This window comes from Sardina pilchardus, chromosome 9 (genome assembly GCF_963854185.1).
Source record: "Sardina pilchardus chromosome 9, fSarPil1.1, whole genome shotgun sequence".
Lineage (NCBI taxonomy): Eukaryota > Metazoa > Chordata > Actinopteri > Clupeiformes > Clupeidae > Sardina > Sardina pilchardus.
In genome coordinates this window covers 17987582-18005488 of record NC_085002.1, presented here as the reverse complement: position 1 = coordinate 18005488, position 17907 = coordinate 17987582, and the positions used below count along the sequence as shown (strand labels likewise).

General features: G+C 47.1%; 1 protein-coding gene across 1 annotated transcript; it reads left to right on the top strand.

Annotated features, from left to right (window-relative positions):
• Positions 1–828: 828 nt before the first annotated feature.
• On the top strand, positions 829–16579 carry lrrc38b (leucine rich repeat containing 38b). The gene is given in 3 exon segments (XM_062544857.1): positions 829–861; positions 863–1457; positions 16332–16579. Coding segments are annotated over 3 exon segments (876 nt in total).
• The last annotated feature ends 1328 nt before the right edge of the window (positions 16580–17907 follow it).

Below are 17907 nucleotides of genomic sequence, written 5' to 3'. Positions count from 1 at the left end.
TCCTCCTCCGCTGCTGCTGCTCCCTCTGCCTCCGTCAGGTGCTCTCCAGCCACCGCGGGTTAGCCCCGAGACTCAACCAGCCTCCACCCCCCACCCACGCCTCTCCACAGCCTAACCCCATCCACTCACCCTTACCCTCTCTCCCTCTCTCTCTCTCTCTCTCTCTCTCTCTCGTGTGTCTGTGTTCTCGTGCTGTGCCATTCTCCCCTGCTTGGCTAGTTTCTATTTACCTCCACTGGATAATCTCCCCTCTCTCCTCTCTCTCTCTCTCTCCCTCTCTTACACACACACACTCACTCTCTCTCTTGCTCTCCCACTCTCTCTCTCTCTCTCTCTCTCTCTGTGACTCCCCTCCCACCTCTCCTCCTCTCTCTCTCCTCCCTCGCTCCTTCAAAGCCAGCCCGTGTGCCGCTCCGCGCCAGTCTGCCTGCTCCATGATCCTGGGCGGCGAGCAGCACCAGCAGCAGCAGCAACAGCGGTCAGCGTCTCGCTCCGGCCACTCGGCTCGCCCGCCGCCCGCCGTCGCCAGCCTCCTCTGGCTCCGCCGTCTCCCTCCGCCAGTCAGTGGGATGCTCTGGGCACGCGGGCACTGACGCTGCCCTCCGCTCCTCGCGCTCTCCTCCCCCCTTCCCCTCCTCTTTTCCTCCCTCCTCCTCCCCCCTTCTTTCTCCTGCACTCCTACCCTCTGACCTCTCATCCCCTCTCTCCATCACCCCTTTTCTCCCCTCCCTGCCCCCTCCTCCACCTCCCCCCTCTTCTCTATTTCTCTCCTTCTCCCTCTCCTGTCCCCTCTCACTCTCTCTCCACTCGTTTCCCCCCCTCTTGACCATGTTGCCATGTGTCCGCTGGCTCCAGCCCCTTCCTTGCCCTGCTGGCCTCTGCCTTCCTCGCTCTGGGGGAGAACTGCCCGACGAGCTGCCTGTGCCCGGACCCGCACACGGTGGACTGCAGCGGCCGAGGCCTGACCCGGCTGCCGGACTCCATCCCCCTGGACGTGCGGCGCCTGCTGCTCTCCGACAACTGGATCCCGCGCATCCCCGCCGACTTCCTGGTGCTCTACAGCGACCTGGTCTACCTGGACCTCCGCAACAACTCGCTCTCGAACATCGAGCCGGGGACGCTCAGCACGTCTTCGCGCCTCGTCTTCCTGGACCTGGGCAGCAACAACCTCACGGAGATCCCTAAGGGCACGTTCGGCGAGTCGCGCAGCCTCATCAAGCTTCGCCTGGGCAACAACCCGCACCTGAGCGCGGTCAACGAGGACGCCTTCCTTGGCCTCACCTCGTTGCGCGAGCTGGAGCTGGAGCGCAATGCCCTCTCCGGCCTACAGGTGGGGGCACTGAGCCAGCTGCCCTCTTTGCGGGTGGTCAGGCTAGAGGGCAACCCGTGGGTCTGCAACTGCAACTTCGCTAACCTGTTTGCTTGGCTTATGGAGAACCGGCACAAGCTCCCCAATGGTGAGTCAACCGCACCCCCATAACCACACAAGCAAAGGTACTATCACCACGACATACTTACTTTTTTACTGCCTCTCAATTTGTCAACCTCCAAAAAGCCTCACGTGAGTGTTAGCTTTGTCCAGTTGTAGCAGATCATTGTGTGCCCTCCGGCACTGTTCTCGGGTTTATTTTGGTTTGGCTCACAGAGGAACTCCTTCCTCTGGTCTAATTTGAGCTTATCCTTTACCCACCCCTACACATGAAGCACTGGGGGAGGGTATGTTCTGTATTAAAGGGCAAATAAGCTGTGGATTCAGAGAGGGCTTCTTTGGATGTGTGGATGGGGGTGGGGGGGCGGAGGGAGTCTCTCCACATTCGCCCACATAACAGGACGAAACCCCCAGCCTCGTCACGGCTCACGTTTAGCATTCCACTCAGGAATGTGCGTCATGATTTCACACTCATGCAACATGCATGCCAAGCACCTGCCATCTTACCCTCGGGGAAGTGTGTGTGTGTGTGTGTTTATTTGTGTCTTTCTGCATACCCTATATCTCTCTATCCATCTATTTATCTCTATCTCTCTATTTGTGCACAGTCTTTATCTCAAACATGTGTTTGTGTATGTGTGTGTGTGTGTGTGTGTGTGTGTGTGTGTGTGTGTGTGTGTGTGTTTGTGTGTGTGTGTGTTTGTGTTTGTGTGTTGTGTTTGTGAATGCCATGCGTATCTGTTTTTTTTCCCAGGTGTCTATATATAGCTCAGTCACATCTTTGCTGCTTCAGTGGCTAGAGTAATCAGTGAAACCCCCAAAGAAAGCCCCCCGCCGCCCACCCATGCCCAGTGCCCGCGAGCTGGATCCAGGCAGCCCTGGCATTGTGTAGCCTTGCGTTTCCGCTTGGCTTGGCTCTGCTCAACCCGACTGGGGAATGGCACTGACGTGTTGGCATGGCTCGGGCGATCGTCTCAGGAACACTCACATTCACACACACACACACACACACACACACACACACACACACACACACACACACACACACACACACACCACAAATGGTGAGCGAGAAAGAAACACACAGAGAGACAAAGAGGATCACAGAGAGCTCCCAAAGGAGAGGAGTCACAATGGGCTCAAATCTGCTTACAAGGAGATCATTTGCTTCGCAGAAGAGCTGCATCCTCTTTTTTTTTGAGAAATGGGCACACTGTGTATCCGGAATGCAGTACAGTTCCTCAGATTGCTTTTATTCTCTTAGACGAGGCTCCCTGTTGAATATACACAAATTGTCTATTATCTTCTCTCATGAGCAGTCAACCATGAATAGGTACTCTTACCCTCCTTGGTTGTCTGCCCTTGAAATATCAGGGACCTTTACATCTAATTATTCTCTCCGGTAGGCAAGCTGTCCAAGTCAGCGTTTGAAATGATATGCCTCTTTATGAGAGGAGAGAAAGTCCACTCTATAAACTGCTTGGAAGATTATAGCTTTTTTGGGGCCAGACATCTGTCTGGGTCTCTTGTTGGGTACCAAAAAAAGGCAAATCCTTGGCACCAGAGGAAATATATAGCGAATGAAAGTCATAACAAACATAAGTTATTAAGTACCGTAAATAAAGAAATTCAGGAAGAGCAGCTGTCACTGTGTCTGTGCCAAGAATTCAGATTCACACAAGAGGAGAAAGTAATATCAAGAGCCTTGTCTACTTCAAACTTGCATTGTGACGGTGGACTGTGGACTGTTTTGAGAGATTGCATGAGCTCTGTCCATTTACGTATAAAAGCCATGTCCCTGCAGAGATCATGAGAAATGGATTACTAGAGTAACCTCAATTCTGAAACCCAAGCAACCTTGGGAAATCTGGGAGGGTCCCAGGGCTCTCCTCTCCATTTGCTGGCTATGGAAATAAAGATCTCCATCCATGTTTATTTTTGCAATGGAGGGCGCCAATTCTGCAAGAGTTGGAATTGTAAGCCTTTTTCTTTTTTTTTTGAAACGGCTGAAAGTCATTTGTTGACTGTCAGCTGAATAAATTCATGTGAGAATATTGCTGTATAATACTCTTGTCCCACAGTTGCTGCTGTTGAGCAGAAAACCTGCAGAAACTTCACATTTGTGCCGCCCACAACCTGCCCACAACTTGCCTCTGCTGCCCGTGTAACATATGGCAGTGCCATCTTACTGCATCCGCAACTCAAGCACTTTCTTTGTCGCGGAAGCTGGTGTTGATGAGATGCGGTGTTGGTGGGGCAGACTGGGGGATAAGCAGGAAGCGGGCAGGCTGGCACGAGCCGTCGAGCTCCATCCGGGGCGGGCACCGTACAGAGTGGAGCGCACATTCATCACACAGCCCTCGATGCCGCTGGGCGACGGCCATAGTGAATTAACTCGGCGGAGGGAGGCCAAGCTCACGTCAGCAGCAGCAGCAGTGGAGGCAGCAGTGAGGAGGCACTCTAGCGGCAGCCCGGCCAGAGCCAAGGCCCAGGCACACCTGCCAACTCCCTCTCTCTCTCTCTCTCTCTCTCTCTCTCTCTCTCTCTCTCTCTCTCTCTCTCTCTCTCTTTCTCACTCTTGCCAGCCGGATGGTGTGCCCGACAATGGGTGTGGGGGGGTTGCTGTGCTCGTAAATCGAGGCGTGGCTGCGGCGCAAGAGGAGCGGCGGCGTCCCGGCCCGTCCCGCATGTGCCACTTATTTCCAAATCAGCGGGTGCTTAGGAGCCCAGGGCCCCTTCGGCGTGACTCCTCAGGAACGCCGTCGCTGTCCTCCTATGAATAAACCATGTCTGACCTTTCTGCCTCACGCCTTAAGCTAAGGAGTAAAATAGGTCTCACTGACATGTGGCCTTGCATCCATTACTAAAACCTGCAATATGCATATTTCCTTATGCATATCCTGTCCTGTGTGATACAAGGGGCATAGGGTATATGCCCTCAGAACATAGCCAAAATATCACGTGTGGTTAGCAATATTTTATGTCATACTTTCCTGGAGCGTACCCATGCTAAAAAATGATGTAGTGCATAGAATAAAAGATATGGATCCCCTTTCCTGACTTGAATGCAAAGTGTTCAAGGCTTCACTCATGAGCTTTATATACAACCCACAGAGTCAACAAGTAGACTGTCTGTCTTGACTGCTTCCATTAAAACGTCTAGTCAGACATATGTGTTCCGATTTACATTTTATAGCCGTGCAGTTGGGGGGGATTTCACTGTTAGTCCTAAATGAGATTCCATCATGCAGGCAAATGCCCTCGATTTCCTATGCATGAGTGTGGCAGAGCTATAACCAGTGAAAGGAGGAAAACAACATAACTCTTTTTACTTCCCTATTTCCCCCAAGCGAGTTTAGCGAGGTGCACATCGATCATCACACCACCAATTCGAAGACCCTATAAACGGGGTGCTTCTGTTGTGAGGCTAAGATTACTCAGGAGTAGCAGTAGAGAAATGTGGCTGGGTGTTTGTGGACAGTCTGTGGAATGAAGGGGGATGAACAAAGTGCCTCAGCTTCCCTGCTTGCTTCCAGAAGACATTACAAAGTAGTTGTAGAGGAGGTGCTGACTGCAGCAGCCATAGTACAAGGCATTACTGTTGTAGTAAACAAACTAAGTCAGCTAAATTGACCTTTGTAAATCTAGCAAACAAGAAGACACAGTCTTATAGGATTATCATTATTAAGTGGAAGGACAAAAGTTGGCTAGTAATACTGTTCTCTATTTAACTGTTATTACTGTATGCATTTGAAGCCAAGTTGGAACAATAATATTGTATAAAACATCCACAATTGTTTAATTGCTTGAAACTAATGAAACTATTTCAGGGCTGAATTAATTAGCTAATGAAAAAAGAAAGCATTTTGGCAGAGTGCTATTACTTTCATCACTATAGTCCTATATGAGAATACAAGACTTCATTTTAGAACATACTGTAGGACTTTTAACGCTCAACTCTTTAGAAAAAGGGTTCCTCTTTTTCAGGAAAATCGACTCTGTATTCCTCTTCATGGTCCTTTACTCTATTCTTGAGGATCTATGACCTACCAGTGGGGGAGGGGGTCTCATCTAAGACCTCCTCTGAAAGTGGATTTTCATCCAACAGTGAGCATGGACGATTACTTACAACAAGAAACGACCACATCTATCTCCGGAAGCCTCACAGGACGGTGAAATACTCTCAGGGATATTCTCCACAGGATTAGTCTGATGATGGATGTGCCCTGTAGGTCACCCGTAGAAATTTAGGCAAATGAAGACGTTTGAGCTGCTTTGATTTAATGCTGAAAAGGAGAGATGAAAAACAATAGCTACATACCCATGTGTATTGGCAAAGATTATCTAGTATGATCCTTGAGTATATCGTCTCACAGAAAACAAAGAAATATCTTATAGAAATGTTCCCTATGAAGCATTGTTTTTCTCCACTTCCTTATCAGTATCTATAATTTATTAGTGGGCTTTCCACTGCACTCAAGGCACGGTGCTTTCAGTGCAGCCTCCTGACAGGGAAGGGCATAGGAGACTTTTATGTGTATTTATATGCTGTAGCTGTATATTTATATCCTGCATAGATGTATGTGTGTGCATGGGTGTAGGTTGTGTGAGTGGATAATGTAACTGTGTGAGTGTGTGTGCATGGGTGCATCTGTGAGTACACTGTGTGTGGATGTGTGTTTGTGTATGCATGTGGGTGTATGTTTGAGAGTGTGCATGTGTACGAATGTGTGTATGTGTGGGTCAGTATGAATGCAACTGTCTACTGTTGTGCCGTGGAACAGCGGTTTCATGACCACCACGCACATAGGCAGTGACAGATGGGCACTCATTTGGAGAATGAGGGTCGCCTGATAATCTCCTGCCTGTGCATCAGGGGGTTTCATGAAAATAAATGAGACTATTACAGTCAACCCTTTATGCCTCTCTGAAGATAACTGCTGCATAATGAGTCAATTCTGCACCCGGCTAATGGATCTGATTCCAATGTACACATATAGCTCTGCCAGCCAGCCTATCGAATTCGCCTTGTGTAATTGTGCTCTACAATTCAGAAGTCTACTAATGTTCATGTGAACCCTGGGTAGAGACGTGCGGGTGGGTCAGTGCTCCAACCCTTCTCGCCCATGTTGTACTTGGGTTACGGTTGAGGGCTTGGTCTTGGTGGAGGCTTGTTTTTTATTAGTGTGGCTCCAGCCTAGACACACACTCTGCACACACACAAACTATATATATATACACACACACACACACACACACACACACACACACACACACACACACACACACGTATAAGCATGCAGACACGCTCTCAGCCTATTCATTTTCCTGACATGTGAATTTGGCAAACACAGGAAATCCTAGGATTTTTTCTATGAAAATGGAACAGGCTTTGGGTCTCTGTATCTCTCCTGGCTGGCTCGCCAAATGTCAGAATTTATGTCCACATATAATGTCCATGATGTAACAAAGATACAATGTCGTAAGTGCTGAAATCAAAACCTTATCCCCAAAAAGGAGGCACAAAGGTCTAATAGAGTTCCGTGCATTGTTGTAAAACAGTAACAACAAATCAGAGTTGACCCTGGGGTTAGACTCCTAGATGAAGACCCTACACCGTTTCTGAAATGCTGAGACAGCTCTTTTAACATTTTACAGTGAATATGAGAGATCGGATGATGAGTGCATGAACAGAGACCAAAATATCAGATGTGGACACAGATTAATGTTGTTAGGCATAGGATAATGTGCTCCCATTCATCTCTTTTAGGGATCTCTGCCAGTGCCCACTGAATGCTATAAATGTTTCAAGGGGGGAACGACTGTAAACATGATCCAGCGCTGTCATTGCTGCACCTGGGTTAAGGATGGACAACATCCATCTATAATTCACAGCCCCTGTGTGTGCTGTTTTGGTCAAGTTCAGTTGCTTGGGTAACTTAAACTCTAAAAACAGCCAGAGTCGAAAGGAGAGGGGGCGTGCCTCACTCCCCCTTCCTCAAGAAGCGTGCTGAGGCCTGGGGTGGCCACTCTGCCCTCGCTGCCGGTGATCCGTGCAGAGTGCGACCGACTGAGAGAATGAGAGTTCATGTGACACTAAAACACTCCCAGTGCAACGCCCCTTATGAACTCTCCAGTTACTTTCCAGCGATCAGTTAACAGCACTAAGTCACTCACTGCCATAACAGATTCACAGCAAACAGCAAAGTCCAGGCAGGACAAGTCTAAACCTCATCACAGGGACCCTAATTGTGTTGTGTAGAGGAAGCAGATGCAGCTCATCCTCAGTACAGATTTAAACCACAACCACAGTGCCCTGAAATAATCTACCTCCAACAAATCTACTGAAAGGGTGTTTATTTCATTTCCATATCTAATCAACCCTATAATATTGGTGTTTGGATCCTCAAGCAGAGCTGAGCGTCGTTTTGTAGAGATCTCGCCAAATCTGCACACTCTCTTGAAGCCGATAGATGTTTGACCTGATGTTGCCGCACAGTGGTTTGTTATGGATTTATTATTGCAACCATTGAGTGCTAATTCATCCGTAAAATTACATGGTGCTGAGAAAAACAAAACAAGAAGCGTCACATACCCTTGCCGGTGGGAGAATTCTCTACAAAAAAAAAGCAAAAAATAAACGACTCCCTCTCTTCCTTAAGGGAGAATTTGAAGTAAGTAATCATGCCACACAAAGCAGGGTTAATGTGTACAGAAAAAGGTCTTAAACCGTATTTCGCGTGTGTTTGCGTTTGAATACGTGTTTGTGTGTGTGCATGCCAGATAGAGAGAAAAGGGGGATTATTGTTTAGTGACAGCATTCTGCACATGTCAGTCTGTTTTCTTTTCTGTGAATTTCTATGTGGGACTGCATGAGTGTGTGTGTGTGTGTGTGTGTGTGTGTGTTTGTGTGTGTATGTTGGTGTGTGCATCACTGAATGTTTTGGTTATAAGATGCCAGTGACATGTCTTTACGTCACTCTCTTTTCCTCTCTCTCTCTCTGTCTTTCTGCGGAGAGCAGAGTATCATCATGTGATTGTGAGATCACTGATTCGTACCCATGGCATGTGGAAACCCCCTCCTGGTTTGAGTGACTCATCCTCCAGCTCTCGCTGTCACACACACACTCATCACTACAGACCCCCCGACCTCCATCTGGGAACATGCTTCCATCTCCACTCGCACTGAATAGTGCTTCTCGTACTACGTCTGCAGCTGTCACAGAATGTTTAAATGGCATACATACAACAACCATGTATGTCATTTCAGAAATACTTGAAGATAGTTTGTCATGGTGGAAAGGATGGAAAAAACGAATATGCATTAAGAACGCATTCAAACCGTATGCATTAAAGTGTACGTTTGGAATATGATGAATGATCTGAGGCCTGCGAATGCTTTTTTGCTCTTCTAATCATTCAGTCCGAACCAACCAGTCAGGCCAGTCAGAAAAGCTAGAATGCCAGTAACCTTGGAGAAGTTATTCAATATCACAGAGACTGTCTGTTTATTTTTTTACAGGGCAGTCATGTTCACCAAGACCAAAAAGATTTACATAGCCTTAAGGAATTAAGAACACATTAAAATCTGTGATGGTCATGTTAATGTGTATTCTAAACCACCTGCTCTAACACAACTGCTGTCCATGCTAACTGGTTCAATACTTTAATCAATCTCAATTGCAGATGACAGCCTGCTAATAGAAACTAGTGAGAAGTGGGAGGCCATGAGAAGTTTCCAATGGCCGCCTGAGATTGCCTGCTACATCAATCAATCACACCAGCTCTCAGGGGCGGGGAGGGAATACCCCCCGACAGTCCCGTCCATTCTCACTGGCTGACACTCTCCTTGATTGTTATCCCCATAGGAGCCGTGCTGATATGCGCTGTAATGCTGGCCTGTGCTTAACTGCTCCCCAGCGGGCCAGAGTGGCCTGTCTCCTCCCATAAGTCTCCCCCCATCTCCCCATCCTGACTGAGCGAGGAGGGGTGAGTGGGGATGGGTGGGCGCTGTGGCTTTTCGGCCTTAATGGAGATGGAGATTGGAATGTGAAGTCAGTTTGATTAAGAAAGGCCTGACTCGAGACACAATGAGATTGGAACTGAAAGTCTCAATGGACTGAGTTGAGGGGAAGTGTTTTCTGACGGATGTTCGAAGAGTTTAGGAAGAGGGGACTTGACCTTGTGCTGAGCACTGTAGTAAAGCCACTTAGAGATATACAAACTCATTATCCCACAGAAGGCTGATGAAAAGGTAATGAAAAAATGGAAATGCTCTTGACCTTTTTGCTCAGTTTCAACAACATGTATAGCTCCTATTATTGTAATAACTGTTTTAATACAAGATAATACATAGTGTGATAAGAACTGCATCCTTTTAATTATGCAAACATCTGCATCAGGGTCATTAGCACACCTTCAGGGAACACACATATGTTTCACAGGGGAAGTAGGGCATTCAAAGAGCACATATCCATATGCAGCCAGTTATCTTGGATCCCATATGTTTATGTTTCATCCATTGTCTCTCACTGTCACTGAGCAATGAAGCTGTTTTCTGCCAGCGAAGTCAAGGTAAATCTCACATTTCCCGAGAGGTTGATTATGATGAGGAGAGGAGATGAAGAGCTTCCCACATGGGGCTGACGGGGGGGGATTGGGTGTCAGTCAGGGCTGCCACTGACACATGTTAGACAGCCGAGTGTCAGCTAGTGTGCTACCTGAGCCCCTCAGATCGCTCGGCCTCGCTCGCTGGCATCGAGACACCGGAGCAGACACCTCCGATACTGCTTGTGTGTCTCTGTTGGCTGTGGATAGGGAAGGTGGTGAACAGAGCAGCGGTTCTTTCCATCGTTTCTCTCGGATGTCAGTGTTTGCTTGTTTGCTTAAGCCGCTCTTGGCCACAAACTGGTTTCGCTAGACACTGTGTGGTGTGAAAACAAGACTTAACAACTCACAACCCACGTGAAACATAAGTGTTTTTCCAAAAAGGTGTTATAACCTTGAGCGGTTCAGTAAAAACGATGGGAAAAGGTGAAAAAGCATCCCAGGACAGACCTGGAAAGCATGACATAAACATGGCGATGAGGGTGATTTGTGAGATGGGATGGATGTCTAGATCTGTGGCAGGATGCACAGCTGTGCTAATCCAAAGTACAGACGTACACAATACATATGCAAGCATACACACTCATTCTCTGTCTCCTTTTCTATTCTCTCCTGCTCTCTGTCTGTCTCTTTCTCTTGCTCTCTCTCACTTTCTCTCTCTCTCACACACACACACACACACATACACGCAAACACACATGCAAACATACAGGCACATGCTCCCACTCTGCCTCCTTATCTCCCTCTCTCCCTCTCTCACATACACACAAAACACACACACACACACACGTGGCTTTTCCATCTAGAGGAGTATAAGTAGTGGTGGGAGGATGGTTAGGGCCTGTTGGATATTGTAAATGCAAAACCCACACAGGGGACACACTGGCTCGCTCCGGCAGTCTAAAACATGAGCTAATATGTGCAGTAGTTTTGATTCAGCAGTACACAAAGCATAGATCAAAGAGCTTGATCAAAAGACTTGGCAGGTTCAGCACGGCAGTCAGATAATATGGTTCCATGTTTACTGTCGGTGAAATAAAACATTGAAATGCATTGTGGGGCAATTGGTACATTAATGTACAGAGGCTCTTAATCTGCATGGTGTGATGGTGTTGAGCCAATGCCTACAAAAAGCCCAATGGCTACAGGTCTTGTATGTGTGAACATCACAGACTTTTCTATTGAACTCTGTCAGAAGTGGTAAGACTAAGAACAAGGCATGCGCCATTCAAATATGATCAAATATAACAAAACATTACAAAACATTACAAAAATCTCATCTCCCATGCCTTTGTCTGAATCGTTAGTTAGTGCGTTTGTCAGATCGCGCAGCTCCTGTTACATCCCGCCAGAGGTGTTAAAGCGACTCTCAGCTCGTCCGTGTGATGATAACAAGAATAACATCAGCTGTTGCTGCTGTCGCTGCTGTTTGATCTCACGTTGGTTCTGGCATGGTCTTGTTGGGGGACTGATGACGATCATGACTTAAACTCAGGGAACAGGCTGAACAGCGACCTGAGATAAGCCTTTTTATCTGGCTCTTTGGCTCAAGGTACATCCTGATCCTTTAATGCATGCAATTAAACGTTTAAAACAAATCATTACAGAAATTGATCAACAGATTTGCATAAGTAAATATCAGCAGACATTTGTGTACACAAAACGCTTCATATTATACTTTATGGCTTTGGCTCCGGCGTGATAGCTCATCCACAATTGGATTTATGTAAAGCTGTGGATGGTTCCCTAGGGATGTTGTTGAAGTGTAGTTGGTAACCTTGGGCCATGTTATTCACAACCTACAAGCTTTGATATTACCAAAGCTAATTGACCTTTCTTGCCCTTTTAGTCAAGAGCACCTGCTCATCCCACCTCCGACATTGGAAAAGTAACCACAGTAAAAAAAAGTAACTAAGTATAAAAATATATCCTGCTGTACAGTACATAATATCAACAATAAATCACTGAAAAATCTCTTAACCAGGCCACAGTACCCAGAGGTCAGATGCGCCACTCATGATGTGGGATATTGATTTTTTCCATACCCCAGCAATATGGGTCTGTCCTTTTGCCTTGCCCCTGAACAGATGGAGAAGTTAATGACTCAAACCTAAGCATATGCTAAGCAAGCTAGCTCCGAGATAGGCGCGAGACTGTGTCTATCAAAATAACAGGGCACGGGGATGGTGCAGAGGAGGGAGAAAGGCCTTCTCCCCCTCAGACAGAGGGCTACGAATGGAGTCAACAGGGTCCGCGACTTTCCACAGAGACTGCACCGTGTGCATTTAAATAGCAAGCCATTAATCTTGTTTGCTCAGAACCAACGAGTTGGCTGCTGCTTGGCACAGCTTGAGAAGGAGATGTGTGATGATCAGCAACACTCCCGTGATAAATCCTTTGCAAACATGATCTGCGTTAGATATGGCTGACACGTCCAAAGCACACAGCTCATCTGTATTCTGTATTCTGTAACAGTCCCTGCTCCTACATGTTCCTACTTACAGTACACAGGCCTCTCAACAGGTCCTCTGTGCAGCAACTCAACCGTGTTCAACCCTTCTCTGTCTGCAGCACAAATTTAGCTCTCCTCCGTCTCAGCTGAGGTCCTATGACTTTCTGTTAGCATCCGCCCACCTCCCATGAGCCTCCTCTCCAAAGCCCACCTGCGAGCCGACATATCGGGATTTACATCAGCGAGTCACGACCTCATGTTTCTGTATGTGTATGTGGAAGAGCCGGATTAAATGTATGTGAATTTGTCAGGCAGTAATTGGCACTGTCTCTGACATCTTTACTGAGGAAGCATGCCTTGGTCTGTTGAGATAGTGAGGCCTGGATTATCCGATGGGTGAAGATTCTATTTGAGATTTCTGTCAAGATGTGATGCTATAGATATGCTATTCACTTAATTACATGTGTAACAAGGATCCTTTACAAATTGAGATTGATTTCTCAGGATTAAAAATTCCTTTTTTTTAATTTTTTATTTTTTACTAAAATCCCAGATTAAGTTGTTAAATTGATTTCGTTTCTTGAATGTCTGTGACTGATTCCTGCGTTATTCAGATGGATCGTTGACACTGGTGGCCGATGGCATGCTCCATGTTGTGTCAGTGCTGAGTCATGGATCATATGACCTGTGAACTGAGATGGACAGTGGAATGGCTGATGGGATCAGATGGCTAGTGATGTCAGAGGGCCGGGGAGGTCAGAGGTCAACAGTGAGTGGTGTCAGTGAAACTCCCTGTGAGTTATGTCACATCTGGAGCCTGCAGCTGGGTCTGACCCGACCATGTGACGCTCTCTGGTTCACCCCTAAAAACATCCCATCTGCCTCTCCCTCCCTTTGTTCTTCCCTTTCCTCTCACTTATCCTTTTTTACACTACCACATCCACTGAGCCTCCATCTCCGTGTTCAGTGCGTTGAGGGCCCTCTTTTTACCTTTCCCACCCCGCTCTGTCAGTGTCTCCATCTCTCTCCGCTATAAAGCTACAAGAGTACATGTGACCTTTTCCCACCCTCTGTCTTTCATCCTCTCTTCCCCTCTTTCCACTCTCCCTCGCTCTGCCACTCTCTCTCTCTCTCCGTGTTTCTCTCCTCCGCTCTCTCTTTCCTCTCACCCTCCCTTTGCCTCAAGTGGCCTCTGCGACTCCCACAAACAGGCATGTAAAAGGCGAGCCGAGCCGAGCCGAGCACTCCAGCACGGAGGCCCGGCCCCGGCTGTCACTCACAGGCTAAGAGAGCATGGCTGTGTGCGAGCCCCCTCGGGCTGGGAGTCGAGGCTCTGGCGCTGCCTGCCTGCCTGGCTGCGCGCTGTCACAGGGATTTGGTGTCGCGTGCTCAGCCGTTTGTGTGATGGATGTCACCGCGCACACAAAAAAAAGGCTAGCTAGCTAGCTGCCGCGCTACACGCAAGCGCCTCCCAGGGCGAATAGCTGTATCCCTTTACAGGAAATCCACCCTTATTTTTTTGCTCTGTCTTTATTTTAACATGACTTTTTATATTCTTAGACATCAAAGACTGAAATTTAAAGAGGATAACCCCTTCTGTTTTTTTTTTAGTTTGAAGCAGAGGGAAAAATCCACTCTTACATAAGAGGCTATTTGAATGAGGGAGCCTTTCACGTTTGGTTACGCTCTAACACTGAAACGTTGTGACACAGAGCACCACGGATGTGAGCTGCACTTACTCTGCTGTTAACAAGCCGAAATCCCACTCTCCGTGAGCACAGACCCTGACGGTGTGTCTGAATATAGCTACATCCCCCACGCAAGGGCTCACGGTCTGCAGAGCGGAGATGCGGCAGCCGTGGCTCTGTGTGTCTGTCCGTGCCAACAACCACCAATAGCACCGAGAGTGAGACATTGGTTAGCATTCAGTGTTTCTTTGTTTTTTCCTCTCCTCCTCTTCTTCCCTCTGTTCATCCCCCTTTTCCGTGCTCCTCTCTCAGACACACTGAAAGCAGCCGTTGCGTTCCCGGAACACATAACACTGAATAACATTGCCTCAGCACAGATGTGGTGGGTGACTGTATCCTTGCATCATAACAATGTCTTCTGACAGACTGAAACAGCTCGTATGTATAGCCTAATATCATAGGCCTATCTACATCTTGTTTGCTTCGATGTGACTCATGGCATACACTCTTCTGGAGAGAAAATGTTTTGTGTTTCTGATGCTTTATGATGGAAATGTGGGCATTTGTAAATGATACAGCTGTAGGCTACTGGCAATGGTACATCTCTCTTAAAAGGGATCCAGAAGTCCCTGCAGCATAAGTGCTTCAGTGCAGTACTGTCTCTCGGCAGCTTGCGGAGGTGTGTACACCGCCAAATTACTAGCGCCTGTAATCTTGCCAGATCTGTCGCAGGGTTAACCTCGTGTCTTGGATGATGCCATCAGCGTGTAAAATATTTACTGGCTGCTCGCTAATTGCTGTGCGGTGGCAGCAATCCGACTCTTCGGCAGCAGCTGCCTTACGAACGTGGAGGAGAGACATGTTGCAGGATATTCAGCCTTCCGGAAAGATTAAAATTTGTCGAAATATATGTTTGACAAAAAAAAAAGACAAACATTGTCCTGGGAAATGTTTCGGAGGGGACAAAGGTTGTGAGGCAGAAGTTTTTGAAGCACACCGTAAAAGTCTGATGTGTTTTGTTTGTCTTGTTTGTGTTTTGTTTGTACTCCGCCCCCTCAGGTTGTAAAATAGCTGTCCTTGAAAGTCCCCCACCTCCTCCTGCGTAAAGTGATTCAAATCCTGTTGAGATGGGGCTGGGTGTGATCTACCGCATGTCAGCTCTGACGGAGGGGCTAAAAGGATTTCCCTACTGATTTATCACACGTGTGTCCTGTAACAAGTCTAGTCAAGGTGCTCCCCGACGGACACCGGGGCTGTAAATAGACGCGGCGTCTATTTCCTGAAGCCCCTCTCATTAAGGGGGCTCTCACGTCCTTCCCTCGTCAATGTACACAATTTGGAAATGAATCCAGTGCTCCCACCGCACGATCGGCTGCACAGAGTGAACATGACCTTGGTAGTGGAACATTTCATGTGTTCAAATATTGTTCTCACTTGTACACTTGTAGCGTAATGGAGAATGGCTTCTCTGACACTGTCACTGCATGCCTAGAATGCCTGGTATTGTGTTGTGCCTAGCAGAAACATGACTCTTTGCATCAGTTTTCAACACACTTTGAAAGCGACACCAAGGGGTAAATACCAGTTCTTACAATGTGTTACTTTTCACTGCCTGGTTGGATACGTTTATTATATCCCCATTCCCCACCTCAGGCAGGTTCTGTCTCAGGCCTCCATCCACTGTGGAGGTTTTCCTTTTGCCCTCCTCTTGGGAACTCTGTGTCCTAATTTACTTTGGCAGCGAGCGCCATGTGCCGTGTTTAAAACGGGACTAAGCGCATTGATTAAATGACATAGTCAATCAAAGCCATACTACCAATTTACCAATGCATTCATGAGCCTTTTATGAACTTCTGCCAACTGTTATTAAATGAAGGATATACTTTAGATGGAGTGTCCAGGTCTCTGCCTGAATATATGGCAGCATTTATATGAGATATCAGCTGCTAGCACAGATGTTAGTTCAGATGAATGATTATCATATGAATTGTTGAACATTATGAGAGATTGTTAGAACGTTCTGGTCAGAGGTATGAATTGTTGAACATTATGAGAGATTGTTAGAACGTTCTGGACAGAGGTGCCTGGTTTTAACGTTTTTGTCTGCATAGTAAAGTGAGAGCACTTCTATGACGCTGCCTCTTGTCTCTTGTAGGGGTAGACGGCTTGGACTGTTCGCTGCCCATGGATGGCCGGCGCGTGCCCCTGAACCAGCTCTCCCAGGACAGTTTCCGCGAGTGCCAGGTGACGCTCACCCTCACCGACCTCCTCATCATCATCTTCTCGGGAATCTCCGTGTCGGTGGTGGCCATCATGGCCAGCTTCTTCCTGGCCTCCACCGTCCACTGCTTCCAGCGCTGGAGCAAGGGCAATAAGACCGAGGAAGAGGAGAGCGAAGAGTGAGGACTGGACGGAGCTGGAGCTGGAGCTGGAGCCGACGCCATGTCCCCCGGGCCGTGCCCACCTTTTTTTCGGACTTACCTTCCCTGCTCGCGTCGAACGAGAGCGAAAACGGGGGGAAAAAGGGAAGGGACTCAGAGGTGAAGTCAATGTAGCTGATCGCGTGACTTTTGCAAACGTCAGCAAGCGAGCGAGCAAGCAGCCCGGAACTTACGAGGTGAACTGTGCTGATCCAGTTATGTCAGAGAAGCCATTTGTCTTTCACGTTGCCCTGCAGGGGTGAGTGGCACTTACTAGGAGACAAAGAGGGTCTCCCAAATCTTTTTAAGAAGCCACAATAGGACGGAAGAGCTCTGTGTCGTTTGGCAAAAAAAAAAAAGAACCTTGTCGAGCTTCAACCAGGCCTTAGCACGCACACTGCCAGGGGTTTACTGGTTCTATTTTATGGGCTATTTCATATGTCCGTGTTTAACGGCCCTCGCCATTGAATATGTCTTGTGATGTGAGTTCCTCCGAGGCCAGTCTTGTATTCTGGGCACATGGCTTCTTGTCTGTAGTCAATATTATGCTGTGCTTTAATCGGCGTGAGTGTCCACAGCGGTATGACAGGTAAGCATAGGAACCAAGTAGCTAAACGTTCTTAAATATCCACAATAGTAAACATCATAGTGATTTTTTTTGGAAGATACAGCTGTCACACATTAATTGGTAGCTGTTCCTCTACCTTAACAAATTTTCTCCTCAATCAATGCTCTTCTTAACCATTGTGTCAGGTTTCATAAATTGTACTTAGACTAATTAAAAATGAATATAGATTATCTCCAACAGTTAATAGAATTGCTGTGTGCTGCACTTTAAATGGTGTCCATTTTACTTACGGTATACTCTGCTGGCCCTCGGTCCACTAAGTGGACTGAAATTGCTCAGATCTGCCAAAGACTAGGAGTAGACATGACTAGCCAATAGGGAATTCTGAGATGTCTTGAGTATTTTAAGGGTTTTCAAGGAAAACTATGGTATATGGTGCATTTAATTGGTGTAGGTATACTCACATAGCCTATGTATCTTCTGTCAAGACAAAATATGTAAACAAATTATATAAATATATATTACTATATGAAATCATATAAGTATATCAGGCGACATTAATTGAATAGCCTACTAGAAAAGCCAAGCCTGTATGTTAGGCACTGATTGAAAAAAATGATTCCGAAAGTATTAGGGCACAGCTTTATCTGTGTAGCTACAAGTTTTAGTCTGTGTCTATACTAAGTCGACATCATTATTATCCTGGTCCTGCCATAAACATTGAGAAACATTTCAAAACATTT